Raw genomic sequence first — 1,388 nt, forward strand, 5'->3', positions numbered from 1 at the left:
AACGATCCGTATAATGAGTTCGTCAAGGTGGAGTTCAGTAAAGGCGCTCTCAGGACCAAAACCGTGGAGGACATCCTGACCCCCCTGAAAGACTGCTTCATGCTGCCCTCCACGGCCGTGCTGGACTTCAACACCATGTCCGAGATCATGCAGAGCGGCTACACTCGCGTCCCGGTGTATGAAGAGGAGAGGTCCAATATCATCGAAATCCTGTACGTCAAAGACCTGGCGCTGGTTGACCCGGAGGACCGCACTCCCATGACCACCATCACCAAGTTCTACAACCATCCTCTGCATTTTGTGTTTAATGACACCAAGCTGGATGCAATGCTGGAGGAATTCAAAAAAGGCATGTCAATCCTAAGCAGATGCCTACAAATGATGTGTATCGGTGTTCGACCAATATTTGACCGATTATCTGCAGTTATCGCTATTGACCTGACTAGGCCAGTGTTGAATGCATGTAATATTTGGGCTATTACATTGGTATTATTCATCTGTACTATTAATCTGTGTTAGAAGTGTTTTCATAACTTGATAATCCTAAGAAGATGCCCTCAAACTAGTTGTATCAGTTTATGACAGCCCGATATTGAATTCATATAATATTTGGGCGTTTATTTTCACTAATTTGTATTATTATTATTTTACAATTTAAACCATTAAAGTAATAGAAATATCTTTCAATACTTTAAACATTTATAATTTTATTAGTAGTAGTAGTATTACTATAGTTATTATTGTCAGAATAATTATTGCTGTTTCCCTGATGAGACTGATACTGAATGTGTATAATTATTTGGGCTTTTATTTTCACTTAACATCATTTTTAATTTATTACTTTTGTATTTTATTTTAAAATATTAGCATTTATTAAAATAATAGCATTTTAAATTATATTAAAATCATAAAATATTTAGCAATAATTATTATATAATTTGTTAGAGTGTGTTATTAGTATTTTGATAACATGATAATCCTAAGCAGACGCCTTCAAACTAGTTATCAATACACAACCACATATTTCACCAATTATTGCTATTGAATGCATATAAATATTTGAGTTTTTATTTTTACCAAACATTTTTTATTTTATTGTACTTTTATATATATATTTACATTTATATTTCAATAATTTATACTTTTTCCAAATTGTTTATATTTTTGTTATAATACATCTAAAACAGTGTTTATTATGCATCTCTCTTTAATTCTTGATTCTGATTGTTTAGTCACTGTATTTTTTCCATGAATTTTAGAATGCACTTTTGAGTCAAACAAAGTTATTCCAAAGCTTCTCTTACTAAAGCATATGTTCTCTCTCTGTCTTCATAGGAAACTCACACCTGGCCATCGTTCAGAAGGTGAATAATGAGGGTGAAGGAGAT

At 32.9% G+C, this 1,388-nt stretch overlaps 1 protein-coding gene across 1 annotated transcript in view; it reads left to right on the top strand.

The window, feature by feature from the left end:
- Positions 1 to 1,388, top strand: part of LOC107577442 (metal transporter CNNM3-like) — a gene marked incomplete at its 3' end in the record, with an annotated part of 6,388 nt that overhangs the window by 1,177 nt on the left and 3,823 nt on the right. Inside the window, exons 2-3 of the mRNA XM_016263519.1 lie at positions 8 to 349; positions 1,336 to 1,388. Of these exons, the coding sequence (XP_016119005.1) occupies positions 8 to 349; positions 1,336 to 1,388 (395 nt within the window). The remainder of the gene's footprint in view (positions 1 to 7; positions 350 to 1,335) is intronic.

Source organism: Sinocyclocheilus grahami, unplaced genomic scaffold (assembly GCF_001515645.1).
Source record: "Sinocyclocheilus grahami isolate Dianchi unplaced genomic scaffold, SAMN03320097.WGS_v1.1 scaffold6070.1, whole genome shotgun sequence".
NCBI lineage: Eukaryota > Metazoa > Chordata > Actinopteri > Cypriniformes > Cyprinidae > Sinocyclocheilus > Sinocyclocheilus grahami.